The sequence below is a fragment of the Zootoca vivipara genome, chromosome 16, assembly GCF_965207765.1.
Source record: "Zootoca vivipara chromosome 16, rZooViv2.hap1.1, whole genome shotgun sequence".
In the NCBI taxonomy this organism is placed as follows: Eukaryota; Metazoa; Chordata; class Lepidosauria; order Squamata; family Lacertidae; genus Zootoca; species Zootoca vivipara.
Genome location: NC_142599.1, coordinates 1,446,988 through 1,468,156, shown reverse-complemented (window position 1 = coordinate 1,468,156; position 21,169 = coordinate 1,446,988). Strand labels below are relative to the sequence as shown.

The following is a 21,169-nucleotide window of genomic DNA, read 5'->3' as shown; positions in this document are numbered from 1 at the left end:
ACTGCTTCCGCCACAGAATCCAAACGGATGTGACCAGAAAACACCATCACTTACAACAAAATCTAAACCAGGGGTCAGCAAACTTTTCCAGCAGGGGGCTGGTCTACTGTCCTTCAGTCCTTGTGGGGGGCTGGACTATATTTTTTTGGGGGGGGGATGAACGAATTCCTATGCCCCACAAATAACTCAGAGATGCATTTTAAATAAAAGGACACATTTTACTCTTGTAAAAACACCAGGCAGGCCCCACAAATAACCCAGAGATGCATTTTAAATAAAATGACACATTCTACTCATGTAAAAACATGCTGATTCCCAGACCATCCGCGGGCTGGATTTAGAAGGCAATTGGGCCGCATCTGCCCCCCGGGCCTTAGTTTGGGGACCCCTGAAAACGAAGCTGAAAGGAGAGCCATAGATAATCTCAGGAACAACCCAGGCATTATAATTAAAGAGGTGGACAAGCGTGGAGCTGTCGTCATCATGAACAAAACTGATTACATCCAGGAGGTTCACAGACAACTTTCCAATACCGCCTTTTACATGAAATTGGATTCAAACCCCACACAAGAATACAAAAAAGAACCGAACAAGATTGTTAAGGAGCTACCCCCACACATCCAAGAACAGATCCTCACAAACACACCAGCGGAACCTTGACCAGAAACGTTCTATCTTCTACCTAAAATACACAAACCAGGAAATCCAGGATGCCCCATCATCTCAGGTATTGGCACTATTACAGTGGGCGTTTTTTGGCTATATGGACTCTGTTCTGAAACCATATGCTATCAGTGCTCCCAGCTACGTACATGACACCACAGATTTTCTGAGGAAAATACCATCTTTGAATAGTCTTCCTAACAACACTATACTAGCCACTATGGACGTGGAATCTCTGTATACCAACATCCTATACAACGATGATTTACAAGCCATAAGGAACACCATTTAAGATAAAATCACAGCGGACTTTTCTACCAAACTCTGCCATTGTGTCCTTACCCACAACCACTTCAAATTTTGTGATGACCTGTTCCTCCAGATCAGCGGCACAGCCATGGGCACCCGCATGGCCCCACAGTATGGACTGGACCTGGACACCTTCCACCAGACATTCAATGAATTTCACCCCACCATCAACCTAACAATGAACCAATCTATGCAAGAAATACATTTTTTGGACACTACTATAAAAATACAGGATGGGCGTATAGGCACCACCCTATACCGAAAACCAACTGACAGACAAACGTATCTACATGCTTCTAGCTACCATCCCAAACATACCAAACAATCCATTGTATACAGCCAGGCCCTACGTTACAGCCGCATCTGTTCCAACTCTACAGACAGAGACTCTCACCTAAGAGATCTATATAATAATAATTTATTATTTATACCCCGCCCATCTGGCAGAGTCTCCCCAGCCACTCTGGGCGGCTCCCAATTGAGTGTTAAAACAATACAGCATTAAATATTAAAAACTTCCCTAAACAGGGCTGCCTTCAGGTGTCTTTTAAAAATAGGATAGCTAATTTCTTTGACATCTGATGGAAGGGCGTTCCACAGGGCAGGTGCTGCTACCAAGAAGGCCCTCTGTCTGGTTCCCTGTAACCTCACTTATCGCAATGACGGAACCGCCAGAAGGCCCTCGGAGCTAGACCTCAGTGTCCAGGCTGAACGGTGGGGGAGACGCTCCTTCAGGTATACAGGACCAAGACAGTTTAGGGCTTTAAAGGTCAACACCAACACTTTGAATTGTGCTTGGAAACGTACTGGGAGCCAGTGTAGATATCTCAGGACCGGTATTATGTGGTCCCGGCAGCCGCTCCCAGTCACCAGTCTAGCTGCCGCATTCTGGATTAGTTGCAGTTTCTGGGTCACCTTCAAAGGTAGCCCCACGTAGAGCACATTGCAGTAATCCAAGTGGGAGCATGCACCACTCTGGTGAGGCAGTCCGCCAGCAGGTAGGGTCTCAGCCTGCATACCAGATGGAGCTGATAGACAGCTGCCCTGGACACAGAATTGACCTGTGCCTCCATGGACAGCTGTGAGTCCAGAATGACTCCCAGGCTGCGCACCTGGTCCTTCAGGGGCACAGTTACCGCATTCAGGACCAGGGAGTCCTCCACACCTGCCCGCCTCCTGTCCCCCACAAACAGTACTTCTGTCTTGTCAGGATTCAACCTCAATCCGTTAACCACCATCCATCCTCCAACCGCCTCCAGGCACTCACACAGGACCTTCACCGCCTTCACTGGTTCTGATTTGAAAGACAGGTAGAGCTGGGTATCATCCACATACTGATGAACACCCAGCCCAAACCCCCTGATGATCTCTCCCAGCGGCTGCATGTAGATGTTAAAAAGCATGGGGGAGAGGACAGAACCCTGAGGCACCCCACAAGTGAGAGCCATGGGGTCTGAACACTCATCCCCCACCACCACTTTCTGAACACGGCCCAGGACCCAGGATGAAGGAGCGGAACCACTGTATGACAGTGGCCCCAGCTCCCAACCCCTCTAGACGGTCCAGAAGGATGTTATGGTTGATGGTGTCAAAAGCCGCTGAGAGATCCAGCAGAACTAGGAAACAGCTCTCACCTTTGTCCCTAGCTTGCTGGAGATCATCGACCAGCGCGACCAAGGCAGTTTCAGTCCCATGATGAGGCCTGAATCCCAACTGGAAGGGATCTACAGCAAACCTTTTTAGAACTAAAATATCCACCCGATGAAGTTAAACAACAGATAAACAGAGCCAGACTGATACCCAGAGAGAACCTGCTGCAAGACAGACCCAAAAAAGAAAATAACAGAACACCACTAGTAATCACATACAGCTCCTAAGTTAAAACATCACAGCGCATCATCAGAGATCTACAACCTCTCCTAGACAATGACAGTTCTCTTTCTCAAGGTCTGGGAGGAAGATCTTTCATTGCCTACAGACAGCCACCCAATCTTAAACAACTCCCCACCCACAATAATACCACCACCAGACTTAACATGGACACTGGTACCAGAGCCTGCAATAAACCCAGATGCCAACTTTGCTGCCACATACACCCGGACAACACCATTACTGGCCCCAACAACACCCAACATACCATCCCAGGACTATTTAATTGCTCATCTTCTAACATTGTGTATGCCATCAAATGCCAACAGTGCCCTTCAGCTCTCTATATTGGACAAACAGGCCAAACCCTACGCCAAAGGATAAATGGACACAAATCTGACATCAGGAACCACAAGACAGAGAAACCATTAGGAGAACACTTCAATCTCCCAGGACATTCTATACAAGATCTCAAAGTAGCTATTTTATTACAGAAAAAAATCAGAAACAGACTGGAAAGAGAAGTTGCTGAATTGCAACTCATTACCAAGCTTAAAACCATGGAGAGACCTGGTCTGAATAAAGACATTGGATTCTTATCTCATTATACATGATAAAACTTTCTTTAGCCATCTCACCCCTTGCTTTTTCCTGCAAGACCAATTGCAGTCGTTAAGAGTCGTCAACAGGTTTACCACTCCTATCAGCCAATCACCCATTCCCACCATCCTTCTGAGTAATACCCCTCCCCACCCTCTGACTATAAATAAGGGTTTGGTGACTTCTGTTTCAGTGTATCTGAAGAAGTGTGCATGCACAAGAAAGCTCATACCAATGACAAACTTAGTTTGGTCTCTAAGGTGCTACTGGAAGGAATTTATTTTATTTTTTGTTTCGACCACGTCAGACCAATACAGCTACCTACCTGTAACTAGTTCTGCAGAGAACAGTTGTTGTAAGTTTAACCCTCAAGAAGTAGTGACCTGACCATGACAAGAGAATGGTGCTAAGATCCTCACACCTTCAGATCACATCTTCCTTCTTGCCCCATTGAGAAAACCAGGGGCAAAATGCCTCCAAGCCAATGCAGAGAGCCAATAACATGTTGTGACAGTCCCACAGTCCTGAGCCATCCCAGAGCTGGTGGCCTCAGCGTGAATGAGAAATCCTCCAGGTCTGAAAGCTTGGAGGACCTCAGCACCAGCCAGCATCCAAAATTCCTCAAGACACCAGGTGCACTTTTTGACTGCCACCGTCCAATTGTGACTAAGTGAAGATGTCTTGTGGTCAGGTTTGCAGACCACCACCTCCACTATCTGGCTGGAACACAGCAGAGGTTTCTGCTGCTGCACATCCCCTGCCTGCCCCAGCATCAAAAGATGCTGCTGCTGCATGCCAACCAGCCAGCCTGCTGATCTGTGGAGATGTCTTGTCACTGTTTAATTCTGGATTGTTTTATATGATGTTTTAATGTGTTGTAAACTGCTTTGAGATTTTTTTTTTCTTTAAAATATAAAGCAGTATAGAAATGAAACAAATAAAAAGAATAAGAAAATCCAGTCAGGCAAAAGAAAAAAGCTGTCTAGACAGTCTGTTATGATGACTGCAACCTAGGTTTAAGGTGCCACTTGGCAATTAGCTTATATATCTAAGTTTATAACACTGGCAACAGCTCAGCCCCATCTCTATCTGCTCAAGCAGGGAAGCTGCTAGGCAGTGAGGTGGGCAATACATCAACAGAGCCCCTACTCTGCCCTGTGTGCCCGATGCCAGGTACAGACACCCAACTGAAAAGAAGCCTCGACATGCTCACTTATGAAGGAAAACTGCCCCTTTGAAAGTCCCAGCTCATATCCTACATCCAGTTCTCCCCGTGTCAGCCAGGCCTCTGGCAAGAGAGAAGAGACAACCAGCGGAACTGCTGCACTAAGCCCAGCCCAGCCCAAGTCAAGTCAGCTCCCAGTCCAGGTTTTCCTCTCAGCCGCTGCTCGCTCCCAAGACTTCAAAGGAGAAGTATTTTTGTGCAGCCCAGCAAGGAGTGTAAACTGGCCAGCTGCTTGCAAAGCACATGGAATTAACTCTTTAGCAGCTAGCATCTTCCACCATCACTGAGAGCCAACCAGCAACAAGAAGAGGGGAGGCAGCTGGGGGAGGAGCGGGGAGCCATCTTTGATGTGGCTGACAAACCTGGGGAAAGCAAGGCAGCCAGGACTGCCCAGGTCCACCCCCAGACCTCCAGGCAGCTCCATGTTGTGCTTCAGAAAGTCAGCTCAGTGACTAAGGCAGAGTCCTCCGTTCCTCTAGCAATGCCAATAGGCAGCTATAAATAGCTTCCTCACAGGCTGGAGGTTCAAAGGACCTTAGCAATTCGCCACTTCAATGGAAAATGCCCCTCAGATCCACTCTGGTGTCACTAATCCACGCCCTGTCAAAAGGTTGAAAGGGAGGCTTGCAGTGGCCCTGCAACCCCAGTGGGGCTGCCCCCACCCACCCCAGACAGGTCCCATGGAAGGGGCTGCATGCAGTTTCTCAGCTGCTACCCTGCAAAGGAGCCCCCCACTCCTTCCTTCCAACAGCTGAGTCACCCATTTCCCTCTCTCCAGGCTGTTTCAAGGGGGGCTTGCAGTCAGCTCTTAGCTAATCCAATTCTTCCTCAGAATGGAGAGCAGGAAAAGGCTGGATTCGGCCCTCTCAGCCCAAAGGGGCACTGCCAGGCCAGGAGTATTTATCTTTGTGTCTTAGCAAAGACGTGCCGAGGTGAAGATGGCAAAATGCAGGGGTCTAGACTAGAGCTATGGCTGCCTTCACTGGAGGAAGTGTTGGGAAGGGATAGGAACTGTAAGGCAGCTTTGCATTTAAATGTTTGCCAGGCCTCTCCACATGTGACAGAGAGCTCCATGTGAATGAGAGGAAGAGAGAGATCTGGATGACCAGAATCGGGGCGAGCTGCCAAGGCCCCTGCTTCTCTCCCACTCAGCAATGCAGTCACAGGGGTGGTCATGGCCTCCCCCAGGGCAAAACAAAAACAGCACCTGCCATGCACAAGGACCAATGGCCCCTTGGTTGGAGGGGTCAAGGGGGAGAAGGCAAGGCAAGGCACACCTGCAGCAGAAAATGGCAATCACTCTTCCAGCAGCAGTGCAGAGGGAGATCCCTCTAGCCGTGGGCAAAAAGTGGACATTTCAAGAACAAAGGCTGGGCTAACCACTGGAGAGCCAGTGGGGTGTCGTGGCTCAAGGGTCAGTCTAGGTCTAGGATATGGAGGAGATCAGGGTTCAAATCCCCAGAAGGCCCCATGAAGCTCACTGGGTGACCATGGATCAGCCTCAGTCAAACCCACCTGATGGGGATGTTGTGGGGATTTAATGAGCCAAGGGGGCAGCTATCACCTCTTCAGAAAAATGGTTTGTTCGAGGGGGGCTGGGGGGGGGGCTCCTGCCACAGCATTGCCAACAAGGTTGCCTAAGTTACCAGCCTGTTTATGGACAGCATGGAATTGCAAGAAGTTTACTCAGAAGGAAGTCTTGCTTTAGTCACTGGGGCCTTGCCAGGTGGGGAAGAAGAAAGGATCGACCTAACCTCTTTCCACACCTTACCTGGTAGGTGGAAAGGGACATGCAGAGAGGAGGAGGAAGGAGAGTGATGCTTAGTTTTTATTAATTTGTACATTGCATTTATATCCCACCTTTTTCTCCAAGGAGCTCAAGGTGGCTAACCATTTTTCTGAAGAGGTGATAGCTGCCCCAATAGCCACCCTCTGGTGGTCTCCAGCCACATCCCCCTCCCTCCACCTGCTCTGCGGGCCCCTGCTGCTCCTCTCCTCGTGACCCTTTAGCCTTGCTCTTTCTGGCTCTCCTTGATTCCCTCAGAATCCGCCAGAGCAGGAAGGCCTGTGGCCTCTTCTAGTGCGGCTGGACTGCAGTTCCCATGCAACACAGAGGGCACCTTCTCTCCTTCACCACCCAGGAGAAAGAGGCCAAATGGAGCTGCCACCAGCTGCCTTCAGCTTCCAGGTCGCATCAGTCTAATCCTGTGCTCAGCCTCAGAACTAATTGTGCAATCAAATAAGACAAAGGGTTTGCAGTAGTTCAATAATTAAGCCAATCAATTAAAATCATTTTTTAATCCACCAGGCAGTAAAACTGTCCCTGCTGGTGGCGAGCAGCCTCTGCTAGAATGGTGCCCCAAGAATTATTTCCAAACCAAGAAATGATGGGCTTTAATTCAGAACTAGTGCTTTAACTCATATGCAGAGCAGATTAAGTTGATTGGTTTAAACAATGTGTGCACTTAATCACCCATGATCTGTTTATTTGAGTGGCAGACGTGGCTTGAAGAGATGCTTTCATCACAGTACACCAAAAGCAGGTGTGGAGTCTCTGGGGAAAGGAAAATGTCTGAGGCCAAGTCAAAAGGCAGACCCCTCCAGGACCCCATCCAGAGGAAGGTGCTCAAATTCCAAAGACACAGAAGCCTCCTGGGAGTTAACAGCGTCCTCCCAAGTCCACGGATATAAGAAGAGCCTGTTCACACAACCCAAGGGCAGGGAAGGAGACATCAAGCAGAAGGTTGCAGAATACTAATGGAACAAATACCGTATTTTTCGCTCCATAAGACGCACCTTTTCCCTCCTAAAACAGAAGGGGAAAGGTCGGTGCGTCTTATGGAGCAAAGGCAGCTGCTTTCGCGCTTCCCGCTCCCGCCCTCACCACCCTTTTGCTCAGCGGGGACTCAACCAGTGTGCCTAGGGCAGTGCCCCAGAGCACTGGCACTGCTCAAAGAATTTCTCCTGGGTGCTCCTTAGTGGCATACAAAAAGGTGAGGAGGGTCATAGAGCTCTGTGTTCTTCAAGGAGGTGGCATTATGACATAGCAAGAGGGTCTCCCTAGCCTTCTCTGATTAGGATGGCTTCACACATGCTGCTTAATTGGTGTAGGGTGTAAGGGGAGGGAAATACAGGCACCGTATCACATATTTGTGGGTACACAGCTTAGGAATCAACTTCTGCACATGGCTTCAAATGGAGTTGTATATGACCTTCACCCACAGCTGTCCACTTTGTTCTTTCCCCCCACAACTTAGACAAAAAATGGGTCATGTGTGAAAGCTTCCAGAAGAAAGGAGGAGGTGGGCAGCTGAGGAAAGCAGAAGCCTGCTGCACTCCCCCAGAGAGAAAATGGTGTGTGCAAGTGCTGCATTCCTACCCAGGACCAGGGATTTTGAACTCTGTGGCTTTTGGAGGCTCATCTGCCTGTCAGGACATCCTTGATCTGTCCTCAGTAGCTGCCCTTCTCTGTCTTGCAGCAGACAAAGTGTCAGTAGGAAAGGGGATGCCCTGACCACTCCTGTCCTTCCCCTCCTTGGCTCAGGATAAGGGGCATCTCTCAGCACAACACCCATCAATCTGGGCCAGAGGTCTGTCTTTTTAGGAGACATCTGACACATATCCCAAGACTCTGCAACTGGCAGCCAAGACTGCTGCTGGTGCTGCTGCTGCTGGGCTCATTTCTTCTGGGAGTCAACTTACAATGATCAAATTCCAAATTGTATCATCAGAGCAGTAATGAAACTCTACTATAAAGGATGCTTCAGCTTCCCAGGCAGTGCAACCTAATGCTGGCTAAACTGGGAGCCAAGGATCTGTTTACTAGAAGTGTGCCCACTCATAAGTCACCAGCAGCCAGTTAGGAGGAGAGCAAATATTTCCTTAACATCACAAACCCTTGACTCAGGTTCAGGCACTCCGATTTGGATTAGGACCGAAAGCAGCTCTCAGAAGCCTCGACAAGACCACTCGCAGAGTCCTGAAAGGCATCTTCAATGCCCTTAGGGAACTGAGAGAGTTGAGGGGAGAGAGTGAGAGAAAGAAAGAAGGGGGGAGTCACCCACAAAGCTCTCGGTAAGGCACCTGCAGAAGCCAAGGACAGTCACCAACCCCACGCCTGCATCTGACACCAGGTCCCACTGTACCACAAGGGCTTTAAACTGAGAGATACTCATAAGTCATCTGTGGCTTCCATGACTTTGGGATAGGAGCCAAACTCTCAAACCCAGACCAAAAGAAGGTGGCCTCCCTTCCAGCTCCCCAGAACGTGGAAGAGGGGTTCTCCCAGCTTGACACTAGGAGAAAGATGCCCATTTGCAAGATAGCAGATCACTGGTGCAGACAACACAGACTGGAACCAAGGTTGGTGTGTGGCTAGGCAACATTCAGATCCCCAAGGCAGTCGCGATACTCCAGAAAGGTATTCTGCCAACTACCAAATCAAAGCAATCCGCTGCTCTGTGTCAGACAGGATCAAGTGGCCAGCAGCCTAAGCAAGCTTTGCTCAAGGGCACTTGCCAGTCCCGGGTATGAGGAGTAGCAAGGCCTTGGGCAAGAAGAATTCCAGGAGGGCACCGATTCATCGGAACAAGAATGGAACAAGTGGGTGATTTGGAGTGGTGGCCGCTGAACCACCCAAGACCACAGCACATCACGCCTATGGTGGGAAGAGCGTTGTCTGCCTCTCTGCCACCTTTTCTGCAAAGGCAAGGCAAGGGAATTTCCATGTCCTTGAGTTGTCCACAGGCTATTCGTGTTGTGCCTGATTTCCATACACAGCTGTGGCTTAATGTTCTGCTATAACATTCCACACGCTAACCTAATACTGCCCCCACCCACCCAGCCCCAGTGCCTTTTCCTGGTCCCTGGTCCTCCTGCCCACTCCCTCTACAACCAGACACTCTGGCCTCACTCTCCATGCAATTCTCAGCAGCCTCAATGCAACTCCCAGTTACTTGCATTTCAAAGTGCTCTCTGCTCAGACACAGCCTGACTGTTCCAGAAGTGTCATTTAGCTTCAAATGTCAGTGAAAGCAGGAAATTAAAAGTGGTTATGTGTGATATGCTCTGTTTTTAACTGCAGTGTTTATTCTTGGCTGCCCATACCATGGTTATTCCATAAGAACTCAAAATGAGCCTGCCACAATAGCCTCCCTGGCTCCACCCTGTTACTGACACAACTTGCTCACACGTTATGGAGAATCCAGGCAACATTCCTGCCAAGCCAAGCTGTCCTGAGTTTTCCTCAGCATTGCCATTCCTCCTACTTGTCAGTGCTGTTTTGGAGAACATCAAGGTTGCTGAATTACAAGTTGAATTGTGAACCCATTACAGGTGAGTTTAGCACAACTGTCTTACCTGGTGTGGAGGACTAATCTGGACAGGATTGCTAATGCAAAAGCTCACTTTTCTATCTCCTGTGCTTCACCTCTGGGGAAGGTCCTCTCTCTTTCACTGCTACCTTCTAATTTCTTAGAATTACAATTACTTTGGACTTCACTAGTAGCACACCCTCATGCCCTTATAGAATGACCTACTCTACTTCCCTGAGCATCAAGATCAGCCTCCAAGGCCTTTCCCAAGTCTCTCTCAGATCAGAAGCAGGGCAGACAGGAACTAGAGAAGGGGCCCACCAATCTCTGGGCTCTGTCCCCTGTGAAGCTCCTCTCATGCTTCACCAGTTTTCTGTTGGGACCTGGTGGTCAAGATCTTTTTATTTGCCCAGGACTTTTAGATCTATCAGCCTGAAAGGGTGTCAGTGTATTTTTTGTAATTTATTTCAAACACAGGTTGCTCTGAGAACCTGCTGACTGAAGGGTGGAAAAGACTGTAAATAAAATAAAGTAAAAGGGGGAAATGCCCCTCAGAGCTAGAGCTGGAGGAGCAGCAGCAGCACCTGGCTGAGGAAAGGGAGAACACCTTCTGCAGGTAAGGAGGGCTATGTACCACCACTAGCCCAGCCCAGCATCTGGACTGCCAATGCCTCCATGAGAGCTAAACATTCACCTGGTCCAACTTCCTGCTCTCACAGTGGCCAAACAAATACCTCTGAGAAGCCAACAAACAGAGCCTGATCACAACAGCACCCTCTTCCAGCAACAAGTACTGAGAGCCACACCACCTCTGATATGCTGGGCATAGGATACGGCCATCATGGCTAGTAAAACACTGATAAACAAATTCATGGAAGATAAAGCTAATTCTCTCTAAGTAGGTGCCAGTGCCACATTTTGCGGAAGAAAATCCCACAGGGCCTGGAAGAAGCCAGCTCTGAATCCTGCAATATGGAGGTGCTGCAGGTTCCAGAGTCTCTAGATGATGGGTCAATTGCCTGCTTTGTTTGAGTCATACACCCCCTGAAAGAGCAGGGTCCACACTCTGTGCATGCCCCTGGATCCATGTCCATCATAAGAGACATAGATGACCTCACTCAGTGGCTTGGACCAGCTTCAAGTGACAAGATGGATAGGGTCATTTCTAGGCTGGGAAAACCTAATTCAACACCGTTGTCTCTGCACTGGTGACCTCCAGGGTGGATCACTGCAAATGGCTTTTCATAACAAGAATTCAAAGCTGAAAATGAATGAACTGTAGCTAAAATATTACATTCATTTTTCACATGGTCTAGTCCAGGCATGTCCAACAGGTAGATCATGATCTACCAGTAGATCACTGGATGTCTGCAGTAGATCACTGGTAGATCATTGGCTCCTTCCAAAGAAGCTGAAGAACTGTGGCTCCCCTAAAAAAAAAGCTCAACATTTTACCTCCTCCCTGAAAAAACTCAACAACTTTGAGCTGAACCCAAAAAAGGAGGTAGATCACTGTCAGTTTTTAACTCTGAGTAGATCGCAGTCTCTTGAGAGTTGGTCACCCCTGGTCTAGTCAGTGGGTAGGCAAACTAAGGCCCAGGGGCCAGATGCGGCCCAATCACCTTCTAAATCCGGCCTGCAGACGGTCCGGGAATCAGCATGTTTTTATACGAGTAGATTATGTCCTTTTATTTAAAATCCATCTCTGGGTTATTTGTGGGGCCTGCCTGGTGTTTTTACATGAGTAGAATGTGTGCTTTTATTTAAAATGCATCTCTGGGTTATTTTGGAGGCATAGGAATTAGTTCATCCCCCCCAAAATATAGTCCAGCCCCCCCCCACAAGGTCTGAGGGACAGTGGACCGGCCTCCTGCTGAAAAAGTTTGCTAACCCCTGGTCTAGTCTTTCCCCTGCCCGCCCCCCTAATATTCTTAAGAGGGTCTCTTCTCCAGTCTTCAGAGAGTAGCTGGAAGTGGAGAAGCAGAAAAAGGCCCTCCTTTCATTCCACTTTGCAGTTTTAATCTGAAATCTTAGGCACAGTACTGTTCCCAGAGCTCAGAAACTACTTGCGCTAATGAAATTCCCTGTCACAAAATGCATCTAGAACAAAGGGAGTTTTGAACACTGATAGGAAGAGATTAATAAATGAAAATAATAATAATAATAATAATAATAATAATAATAATTTAACTATGCCTGCCAAATGTCTTGAAATACAACTCCCAATGGCCAGCATGGCAAATGGTCAGGGTTTTGGGGCATTGTAGTCCAACGCTTCTGGAGGACACCAGGTGAGGGCAATATAGTGTCAAATACTTGTCTTTGTCTGTCTGGAATATCCTGACTTCACTGGGTTCTAGTATGATGAGGGAAGGCAGGCTGGGGGGGGGGTGCTTCTTCAAACTTGCATAATTTTTTACACCCCTCTATCCTGTCTCTTCCCTTTACTTGCCTTTGTTTCTAGACTTGGCAATTAGTTTAGTTTGATTAAACTTCTTAGATACCTTTTCTAAAGAGAGACTCAAGGTGCAACCAAGCTCATATGGAGGGGGCATGTCTCTCACCCTCCCTCTCCTTTAGCTAGTGCACACTACAGCTGGGGCAGTTTCCAGCGCCATCAGCATTTATTCTGTGGTGTTGCTAGGGCTGGCCCTCCCTGGGATTCCCCCAAGGTTCAGGCATCCAACTCCTTCACACAAACACCCTCAGCCGTCCTCCCACCCCCCCACCCCCCTGCCTTGCTTCATGTTCGCCCTGAATCGTTCTGACTTGGGGAGTGGCCAGCAAAATGTTGGACCAGCTTCAAGCACAGAAGTTGGTACAACTCAGATCAGGCTAACCAGCCACATGGTGTTCACACAGGACTACAGTTCCACTTGCAGGCTGGCAGGGGAGGGGGCTGCTCCCAAGAGGCCTCTTGCCTCATTTTATTCCCCCCCCCTTTCCCATTTTCCACAGTGCCCAAAATAAACAGCACGTCCACAAAGGATACAAGATGAAAGGAAGAACTTCAGTTTCAGTATAAAGAAGTGCAAGCTGGAGTGATCTGAAGCTGCCTATAAATATGCAAGATCAAAGCCGGTCCTGTTAAATTAAAAATGCTGTCACACAGATAGGAACTAGCCTCTAGCACTGCCGGCTGCAACATGCGAGCCTCTGATCTGAGGCAGAGAGGATCAGCGCCCCAAGAAGCTGCATTCACCAAAAGGAAAAAAGGAAAGTGGAAAAAGAATTTCACCACCAGCAGATGAGTTTTAATAAGGATATTAAATAGCTTATATGCAAGTTATTAGAAACTTAACTCTTTCAAGACAGCCTCAGGGCTTTGCAGAGGAGGAGGCGCTAGCAATTTTCCAGGCTCCAGCAGGCCCCTTCCAAGTCAGAATATGAAGCAGCCACAGCAGCTATATGGCGTAGCTGCAGCACTGCAGGACCCCCTATCAAAGCAGGAAGCCATGGCTGTCCTGGGAAGGGACACCTGGAGACACAAGGGATGGATGTCACTGCAAAGCAGAGACAGAGAATCTGTTCCGCCACATCCCCACATGACAATGAAGAGAGAGTTGGCAGGTGCCTATTCCTTTCAACCTGGATAAAGCAAAAAGGCAAGTGCTGAGGTCAGACTAGTACCGTAAATGCAATTCAGGAGCCCAGGTGGTCAAACCAGCTCACCCTCTTCAACCATTTATCACACCCTCTTCTTCCCACACTGCAGCTCTCCTCTTTTTGCCTGATGGTGGCGGAGGGACTAGATGAAAAAAGCAATGGGCCAGCTTTGGGAGCACTTGGGTGCAAAAGAGTTTATAAGTCCAGTTCAATGAACCAAGAGCCTGGTAAAGAATCTCCCCCTTATACTTTCTTCCTCTGCTCCTCTGGCTGTAAGGGCCACCCCTAGACCAAGCCATGGCTGGTCCCAAGAGGAGCAGCTCATAGATTTGCTGATCATCAGAAATGCAGCACCAACAGTGCCAACATCAAAGCATCACTTCCTTTTTCCAGTTAAAAGCAAGATAGAAAGACCTGGAGTGTACAGGCATCCTGGCATGCAAAGCCACAGACATCCACAGGTAGGCCAGTCAGTTGGTTCCCTCTCTCCAAAACAAAGCATGAAGTCCAGCCAGCCCCAATGTCTGCTGCAGGACTAGAAACATAGGCAGCACTCTGCAGCTGAGCTCCTGTTTTCCAGCATTGGCCTCTGACAAAGGCATCACCTTTGACAGAATGCCCAACTCTGCACCCAAGAGAGGATCCAGCTTTTCAGGAGTATCTTTTTCACCATGCTTACAGGTGAAACTCGGAAAATTAGAATATTGTTGAAAAGTGCATTTATTTCAGTAATGCAACTTTTTATTTTTATTTTTACAAATGCTTTCTTTTGGAAATTCCACAGTAATAAAACAAATAGTTACAATAATACAAAAATAAACAAAAATAAACATCGCTATTACATTTCATTTATTACATTCCATTTATAATTGACTTAGAGAGAACGACTGACAATGACAACAAATAAAGGCTTGACATATCTTGCTTTGCATGTCATGCATCTATCTCATATATTGGTATCACCTTTTAAGTTGCATTACTGAAATAAATGCACTTTTTGACAATATTCTAATTTTCCGTGTTTCACTTGTCTGTCAAGACCGGTAGACCTTACTCACATTTAACTGCTCTTGTAAGCCAAACTTAAGCTGCAGGATTCCCAGGGGAACAGGAAAATACCTGCTCAAGGGCTATTGAGCATTGAGACGCTATGCTGGGCTTTGCAGGACCAACCATCAGTGTGCAGAAAACAGGGCCCAGAGGTTTCCACCACATCAGAGGCTCCCCTGCTGTCATCCAACAGGCAACAATCCTCATATACTGCAATAGCAGCCCGTAATCAGGACTTGCAAATGGCAAAATAAGGCAGCATTGAAGGAGGTTGCACCTGACCAACATTTCTAAATAACTGCTTGAAAACATGTTCCTAAAACAAAAGTATCAACCTGGGAGTTGCGAGAAGCTTAAAGGTTTCACCGCCATGGTTTATCCTCCTCTTCAGATATGCACAACCCGCATCTGAGGCACACTAATGACAAACCCTGGAAGTAGTTGGTCTGACCCAAGAGGCACACACATCCCCCCCCCCGAGCAGCAACTCTGCCACTTGCACAGTCAACATGCTCTGCACCATGACTCCTAAGGTGCTTCACACACCACGGCCATTCAGGCTGAGCAGGTGAACTCCTGCCCCACTCACATAGATGGCCAAGGCTTCCCCGCCAAGAACCTAGCCTCAAAACTGGAAGAAATGTACACCATGGGGGAAGCAGATGCTCCGTGCAGCCCAAAGAGCTGCCAAAACCAGGGGCCACACCCAGCCTCCTTGTCACTTGCACAGCCGTGCTGCCCAGCATCATTTCCTTGCCACTTGCCTGCCTGCCTGCCTGCCAGGAAGAGTCAAGGGTTTCCTTTGACACATACAGAAGGAGTGAGTAAGACACCTCTGGCAGGCAGCTGCACTCATCTCACTCAAGCTTCAGCAGCGAGAAGGGAAGATGCCATTTTGGGCCCACCTGGAAGACAACCCTCCTCCATTGCTTTTTATTGCGCATTCATGATTATTTGTGCTATTGGGGCAGTCATATGCAGCCCCACTTTCAAAGCTGGCTGCACCTATAAAAGGTTCTGGGCAGCCACTCTGCTGCAAATGTTCTGGTTTATTTTTGTCCTGCTTTTCTTGTGCTATAGCCTATTCAGACCCCAATAATGTGGCAGTACTAGGGAAGCACTGCAGAGCAACGAAGAAAGCAGAATAAACCCACCACTAACGTCAGTAACACATTGCAGGATACACCCACCATAAAACAGTGTCTGGAGGAGCCCTTAGTACAACAAAAGCCAGTTTGGGGCCCAGCCCTGGGAGATGGAGGCTTCCCCTGCCTTTTCCTTGCTGGAAGAGCTACATGGCTGGACAAGAACTTCAGCAGAGGTCCAACATGTGTGACACGTCTGAGCAGGTGCCCACAATTCCTTCAAGAGCTGCTAAGAGAGACACTTTCAGTCCTATGTACCTGCTTGACAAAAGCCCTTGGTAGCATTCGCTACAACACCAGCAGCTTGCAGAGGATGGGCTGAGACAGACTCCTTCTCTGCAGGCTGGCCAGATTCTGGGGGAGGGGGGGCAGGTTCCCCCCCTCTCCAAAACAGGGCCACTACTGGCTGGACTTCATTAACGCAAAGTTAGAAACATGGACACTTTTGCCACCTGAGCTGCTGTTGCGCTTTTGAGTAAAACAGAGCTGGTGCCCTCCACATGTTTGGACTACAACCTCCAACAGAGGCTGATGGGAGCTAAAGTCCAAAACATCTGGCGGGCACTGGCTTGGGGAGGGCATACCGGACAAAAAAATTCTTGTCGGGCACTTTAATTTGGGAGACAAAGGCTCTCTGTTTAACAGGATAGGACAAAAGCATGTTTAGAAACTAACGGGAGGAATGAGGCATTTTTCATTAAAACACGCAGGCGCTGCATGCTTCTGCGATTCAGGCTGAGAGCCAAAACCACCTGGCTTGGGGCGCCTCCGTCCACCCAGCAAAGCGCCTTCCTCTTCGCCCTACTCCAAGGAGGGTTTCGGATTGCCCCCCAGAACTTAGCAAGTGCCCCCACTCACCCACAAGGCGTCCCCCACAGCACCCTCGGCTTGCAGGCCAAGCCGACCGCCAGGAACCTGCAGCACCTGCCCAAGCCCTCCCGGCCAAGCCGTCGCCTCCCGTCCCCTCCGCGGTGCCCTCCGCATCTCCGTCGCACGGCGACCAGGCGGGCCCGAAGCCTACGCGAAGAGCCCGGAGCCCCGCCGGCAGCCCTCTGGACCCAGCAGGAGCACCACGGCCCGGAGCCAGGCCGCCGCACGGGCCCGCCTTCCCAACTCCAGCGCCCGCGCAGAGAATCAGGCACTCTGCAGATGCTCAGAGGCCCCTCCCCGCGCGGGAAGGTCAACGGAGGGCCGCCTCTTGCCCAGCGAGGCCTGCAGAACAACGGCCTGGTCTAGCCAGGCGCCCGCCCGCCCGCCGGGGACCTTCGCGGCCAACCGGACGGACTCGACGCCGGAGCCAGGCAGCGCTGCCTGCCCCTGAGGCGCCTTTCCGCGGCCGCTGCTGCTCGTCCTCCTCCGCGGTCGCGGGCTCACCTGCACGATCTCGCCCTCGGCGCTGAGCGTGGCCCCTGCACGGGAGAAGCGGCCCTGCAGCCCCGTGGTGTAGGTGGTGTAGTCGCCGCCGGGGCTGGACTCGAAGAGCACCACCTCCACGAAGGCCGTCTCCTTGGCCAGCGCCGCCGCCGCCATCCTCGTCGCGGCCGCCGCCAGCAGCGCCAGCAGAAGCAGAAGAAGCCCCGGCGGGGAGAAGGGAAGCGCCGGCCCCGCGAGAAGCCTCATCGCGCCGCCTGGCCCACCGCGCCGACCACGGGCAGCAGCAGCGCAGGAGGCGGCGGCGGCGGAGGCGGCGCCCGGTGGAGGCCACGCATCGCTCCCGCTGCGGCTGGCCCTGCCCGCCCGCCCGCCCGCTCGCCTGCCTGCCTGCCTGCCTGCGGCGGCTCCGACCCCCAAAGCGCGGCGGCGGCGGCGGCGGCGCCTCCTGTTCCTGGCCGGGCTCGGCTGGCCTCCGGTCCTCCGGCTCCCTCGCCTCGCTTCTCTCGCTCGGCGGCGGCGGCGGCAGCGGCTGCCTCCCTCTCTCCTTCTCTCCCTCCCTCTCTCCTTCTCTCCCTCCCTCTCTCCTTCTCTCCTCCCTCCCTCCTTCTCTCTCTCTCTCTCCCTCCTCGCTCTCCTTCTCCGCCCTGCCGAGCCGCTTCCCTTTCATCCGCTCCACGTGACGGGGACCGCGGGGTTATCTCCGCCTCCGACTCGCCTCGCTGCTCACCAGCGCAGCCCTCCCTCCCCGGCGCTGCTGCGGCCTGGGCTGGAGAGACAGAGAGAGAGAGCCGCCTCTTCGGCTTCCCGGACCAGCCGCCCCCTGGCCGCGCGGGGGGCAGAGCGGCAGAGGCGGGCGCCGGGCGGGGTATTGCCGGGACGCCTCCAAGCGCACACCGCTCCGCGCCCGGAGCCACCAGGCCGAGCGTGGCGCGGCCGGAGCACGAGGCGCGCCAGGTGCGAGGCGGCCCCCCGGAGGGCTTCTGCGGGAAGCTGCTGCTCGGCTGCCTTTTCCTGAAACGTCGGGGAACGGAAGGCGGCCTCGTGAGGAGCCCGGGGACCGTCGTAGCTAGGATTTGGGGGGGGGGGCTAGAACCTCAGCTGAGTATTTTGTATAGATTTACTTGATTGGGGGGCTGCCCCCCTTTACGCCCATGGGAGCGTCCAGGCGCCAGGAGGAGGCCAGCGCCCCAGAGAAGGAAGAGAGGTTGGGGGGGGGGCTTGCTAAGCCTTGACCCCTCCAGTGCTCCCACCTGGTCTTCTTCTTTGGCGATCACTCTTAGCCGAGTAAGATTGTCTTCCATAAACACGGTTTTAACAAGTGACTGTGGCTCCCACCTGATACAGCGAGGGTGGCTGCCGCCCTGCTGACAGAGTTCTCCAGGGGTCGCTGCTTGGCCCCGTATGGAGGCATCTCTGGTCAGAAGGCAGCATCTGCAGCGGTTCCAAATTGGGGGAAGAGGGTTCCTCCAGATGGACTCCCTGCCCCTAATTCCCACATAGCGGGGGGGGAGGGTCACCCAGGGGCTTCTGTGTCACACCAGTGGCCACTGCAGATCCTGCCCCTTTACCTGGCTGATCCTCAGCCAAGGAAGTGGAGAGATGAGGGTAGGCAGGTGACTGAGAAGGTGTACCTGCGAGAAGAGGCCTCCACCTCTCCAACCACCCCAGGGGGAAATAGAAACAGCCACCCTACCTGGCCTGTCGGATGGATATGGTTTCCCCCAGTAATGTCTCCATACAGCAACCTCCCTTGGGTACTTCCTCAGCCCAAAGCACCACTGAATTCCCCCAAAAGGGGCCTAGACTGGCCGTTTTCCTTTCTTCCTCTGGGCTGGAAGGAACTTCTGTTTTACGCACCTGCCACCCACCACCTTCTCCTCGACATTGCCTGGAGTCTCCCTGTTTCCTAGTGCAGCTGACTGTTCCTGCTATGGCTGCCATTCTTCTGGAATTTGCCTGCCCCCTTTCCCCCACTGCGGTCCATCAAGGAGGGGGCTTTGGCCAGGTGGCTCTGTGTCCTCTGCCTCAGGCCCCAGAAGATCTGCCAAATTCTCTCTTGTTGCAAGCGTTTTAATTGAAATGACATTCAAGGTAACTCCTAGCCAAATGGCATGGGATTAGGAAGCAGGAAGCCCTATCCCACCTTTGTTCCTCCAAGCAGCTCAAAGTGGCAGGCGTGGTTCTCGCTCTCCCTGTTTTATCCGTGAAGTAAGTTAGATTGACAGACGGACTGGCTCAAGGTCACCCAGTGAGCTTTATGTCTCAGAGTAGAGATTTGAACCCAGCTCTCCCAAGCCCTTGATCTGAAATGGCTCAACTCAGTTATGCCATCCCCACTGCAAATGCCACAGAATAGCTGGAAGCTGGCCCTTCACAACATGGGTGCAGTCGGGGGGCAGCTGCCCCCCAAATCAATAAAAATCAACATAAATAACTAACTGAGGTTCTGGGGGGCCCCCAACAAAAATCCTGGGTACGCCCATGTTTCTTAAATGTTTTCCAGCCTACTGTCTCAAGAAGACCCACTTGCAGGAGGATCTCTGGCTTTGGGTGGGTCAGCTTGGGGTTCATAGGCAGGAGCCCCTGCCCCTCACGGCTGCTCAAATGTTGACACATGGAGGGGCCTTTCTGGGTCCAGGGTAACATTCCCCGGAGCAAGGGGCTTGCTGTGTCTGTTTCCTTCTGTGGTTTCGGGCTCTTAAGATGGTCTCATGTGGACTAGTCGTTATACAGATTCCTATATGTATAAACCACCCCAGCAGGTGGAATGGGGGCAGTGGACCAGGCTTAGCTGTCATGAAGAAGCTGCCAAGTTTTGTTACATAAGTTTTAGCTGGACTTTGAGCTGCTGCTTTGTTTTTCCCTTCTGACACCAACTTTCAAAGGTTCTCTTCATAGTGAAAACTAAATGGAATTGCTTGGCCAGTGATAGGTTAAATGTAGTCTTTAAAATGGTCTTCAGATTAGATAAATAGGTCCCTGTGGGTGTTGCAGTGGGTGAGCTGCATGCCCTGAGTTGTATTTAGAGCAGGCATAGGCAAACTCAAGCCCTCCAGATGTTTTGGGACTACAACTCCCATGATCCCTAGCTAACAGGACCAGTGGTCAGGGATGATAGGAACTGTAGTATCAAAACATCTGGAGGGCCAAGTTTGCCTATGCCTGATTTAGAGGCATGGAAGGGTTCTGGGAGGAAGAGGAAGGTGTGAGAAGACAGAGCCAAGGCAGTGGGAGTGGGGCCAAATAGGCTAGTTTTCAGTTTTGCGCCGCTCCTGAAATAAAGACGTTTCCAGCCCTTATCTCTGGTTTGTAATTCCCACTATGGTACATACATCTATATAGGTCTGAGGAAGGGTTGGGCAACTTGTGAATGATGCCCACAGCCCTGGAAGGAACTTGATGGGTCAAGGTTGGAATCTGGGTGGTGGATTTCATATGAAACATTTAAAGTAAAGCCTTTTCAATTATAATAAGTCTTAAATAGGTAAAGGTAAAGATACCCCTGACTGTTAGGTCCAGTTGCGAACGACTCTGGGGTTGTGGCGCTCATCTTGCTCTATAGGCCGAAGGAGTCGGCGTTTGTCCGCAGACAGCTTCCGGGTCATGTGGCCAGCATGACTAAGCCGCTTCTGGCGAACCAGAGCAGCGCACGGAAACGACGTTTACCTTCCCGCCGGAGCGGTACCTATTTATCTACTTGCACTTTGTGCTTTTGAAGTGCTAGGTTGGCAGAAGCAGGGACCAAGCAACGGGAGCTCACCCTTGTCCGGGGATTTGAACCACTGACCTTCCGATCGGCAAGCCCTAGGGTCAGTGGTTTAGACCACAGCGCCACCCGCATCCCATAATAAGTCTTAATAACAGCCAATATATTTAGTGGGTCCTCATGATGTGAGGCCCTAAGACAGTGGTTCTCAAAGGGTGTGGGGCAGTACACTGGTGTAGCAGAAGAGGATGGCAAGTGTGGGATGATTCAAGGGCCATCGGAAATATAGTATTTTATTTTATTTTATTGC

The 21,169-nt window shown here is 50.8% G+C and overlaps 1 protein-coding gene across 3 annotated transcripts in view; it reads right to left on the bottom strand.

Annotated features, from left to right (window-relative positions):
- ZNRF3 (zinc and ring finger 3) overlaps window positions 1-17,713 on the bottom strand; it is a 70,023-nt gene extending 52,310 nt beyond the window's left edge. Inside the window, exon 1 of one of the 3 annotated variants that reach the window (XM_088659344.1) lies at window positions 17,154-17,713. In XM_088659344.1, the coding sequence (XP_088515470.1) occupies window positions 17,154-17,399 (246 nt within the window). In that variant the 5' untranslated portion in view covers window positions 17,400-17,713. The remainder of the gene's footprint in view (window positions 1-17,153) is intronic. The other 2 variants (XM_035098012.3, XM_035098013.3) reach the window with 2 other exon arrangements.
- Between the last annotated feature and the right edge of the window lie 3,456 nt (window positions 17,714-21,169).